The 1,567-nt window shown below is 40.5% G+C and overlaps 1 protein-coding gene across 1 annotated transcript; it reads left to right on the top strand.

Moving 5' to 3' along the window:
• Nucleotides 1-308: 308 nt before the first annotated feature.
• Nucleotides 309-1,011, top strand: LOC143884696 (large ribosomal subunit protein eL27x-like). The gene has a single exon (XM_077388418.1). The coding sequence runs from the start codon at nucleotides 371-373 to the stop codon at nucleotides 776-778; it is 408 nt and encodes a 135-aa protein (XP_077244533.1). The 5' UTR covers nucleotides 309-370; the 3' UTR covers nucleotides 779-1,011.
• The last annotated feature ends 556 nt before the right edge of the window (nucleotides 1,012-1,567 follow it).

Below are 1,567 nucleotides of genomic sequence, written 5' to 3'. Positions count from 1 at the left end.
CTGGGTGGGTTCTGTGTTCATGAAAGGCTATCCGTACCCACGTCGGTATTTCTTACTCGTACCCGTACCGCGCGGGTTACCCGTTTGCCAGGTCTACATACATGTCCCTTGTGAGACCTCAAAACAAAAATGTCTGCTTAAAGGGGGTGGAGAGAGGTAAAAATAAGGTGTGGCAAAATAGTCCTCTATTAGCCATATATTTATGACTCCACTTTTAGTCTTTTTTACACCCAAATCGGGTGGCCCAAAGAAGAAAAAGGGGCAAACATACCATTTTCCCGTTACTATTTATACATTCTAGGGTTTCATTCTTTCCTCTCTGAACCGATCGAGGAAAGAACTGCGAGAAGGAAAAAAGGAAGACTCAGAAATGGTGAAGTTTCTGAAAACAAACAAGGCGGTGATCGTCCTCCAGGGCCGATTCGCCGGCCGGAAAGCAGTAATCGTCCGATCCTTCGACGACGGCACTCGCGACCGTCCTTACGGCCACTGCCTAGTCGCCGGCGTAGCCAAATACCCCAAGAAGGTAATCCGCAAAGACTCCGCCAAAAAAACAGCAAAAAAATCTCGCGTAAAGGCGTTCATCAAGCTGGTGAATTACAACCACATAATGCCCACTCGCTATACCCTAGACGTAGATCTCAAGGACGTTGTTACAGTGGATGTCTTACAATCTCGTGACAAGAAGGTTACTGCTGCCAAGGAGACAAAGGCTCGATTCGAGGAGCGATTTAAGACAGGGAAGAACAGGTGGTTTTTTACTAAGCTCAGGTTCTAGATTATGGTGAGAGAGGTCCTTTTTTTTTAATGCTATGTTTTTATCTATGTTTGTTGGGTTTCTAGGGTTTTTGTTTGTTTTAGTAGTTTGAGGTTGGTTGGTGGGATCTTCGGGTCGGATTGATGGAGATGTGAAATTGATGTGTTTTATTTTCCTAGTTTTAAAGTTAAGACTTTGCCTGTTTAATGAGGATGCGAAATTTCAGAAATGAAGGACTTATTTGTTGTCTGTTACTGATAATTAGTTCTATCAGTTTGTCTTCATTTTATTTTGCTAGTTATTTCAGTAAACTTCTTCTATTTATATATTTATATTGTGTTCGATTTGGCTGCATTCGTTTTCGTTTTAACGTTTAATAAAGAAATGAAATGGGTCTGTTTTATTTTCTAGATACGAAATTTCAGAAGTGAATTACGGTTTTGGACTCATTTTCTGTGTTTTGGGAATGGATAGTTACCTGTGATTAGTCAGATCAGTTTGTTTTCCTGTGATTAGTTAGATTAGTTAGTATGTTTTCATTTTATTTTTTCAGGTTGTTTCAGTAAACGGAGAAATCCAGGTTTTAGAAATCTCTCCCCTATCCTGAGATTTCTAAAATATGGAAACATGGGATGATCTCCTACTCTCTTGTTGATGGAAAAATGGGTGAGAAATCAGAAAACGACGGCGGCTGGTCTCCTTCTCTCGCCTCCCATTTATGATTTTGAGGAAATCCTAGATTCTAAAATCAGCATATCAAAACCACCCCTAAATGAATTCTACGTTGGAGTTGTGCGCAAGAACTCTGTT

This window comes from Tasmannia lanceolata, unplaced genomic scaffold (assembly GCF_043159265.1).
Source record: "Tasmannia lanceolata isolate RefF3 unplaced genomic scaffold, GAP_Taslan_0.1 ptg000008l, whole genome shotgun sequence".
NCBI classification, from domain to species: domain Eukaryota; kingdom Viridiplantae; phylum Streptophyta; class Magnoliopsida; order Canellales; family Winteraceae; genus Tasmannia; species Tasmannia lanceolata.
This window is presented reverse-complemented; position numbering and strand designations above follow the sequence as displayed.

Bases quoted from the DNA above. Each gene is read 5' to 3' on its own strand.
- LOC143884696 (XM_077388418.1), top strand. From the start codon at position 371: ATGGTGAAGTTTCTGAAAACAAACAAGGCGGTGATCGTCCTCCAGGGC.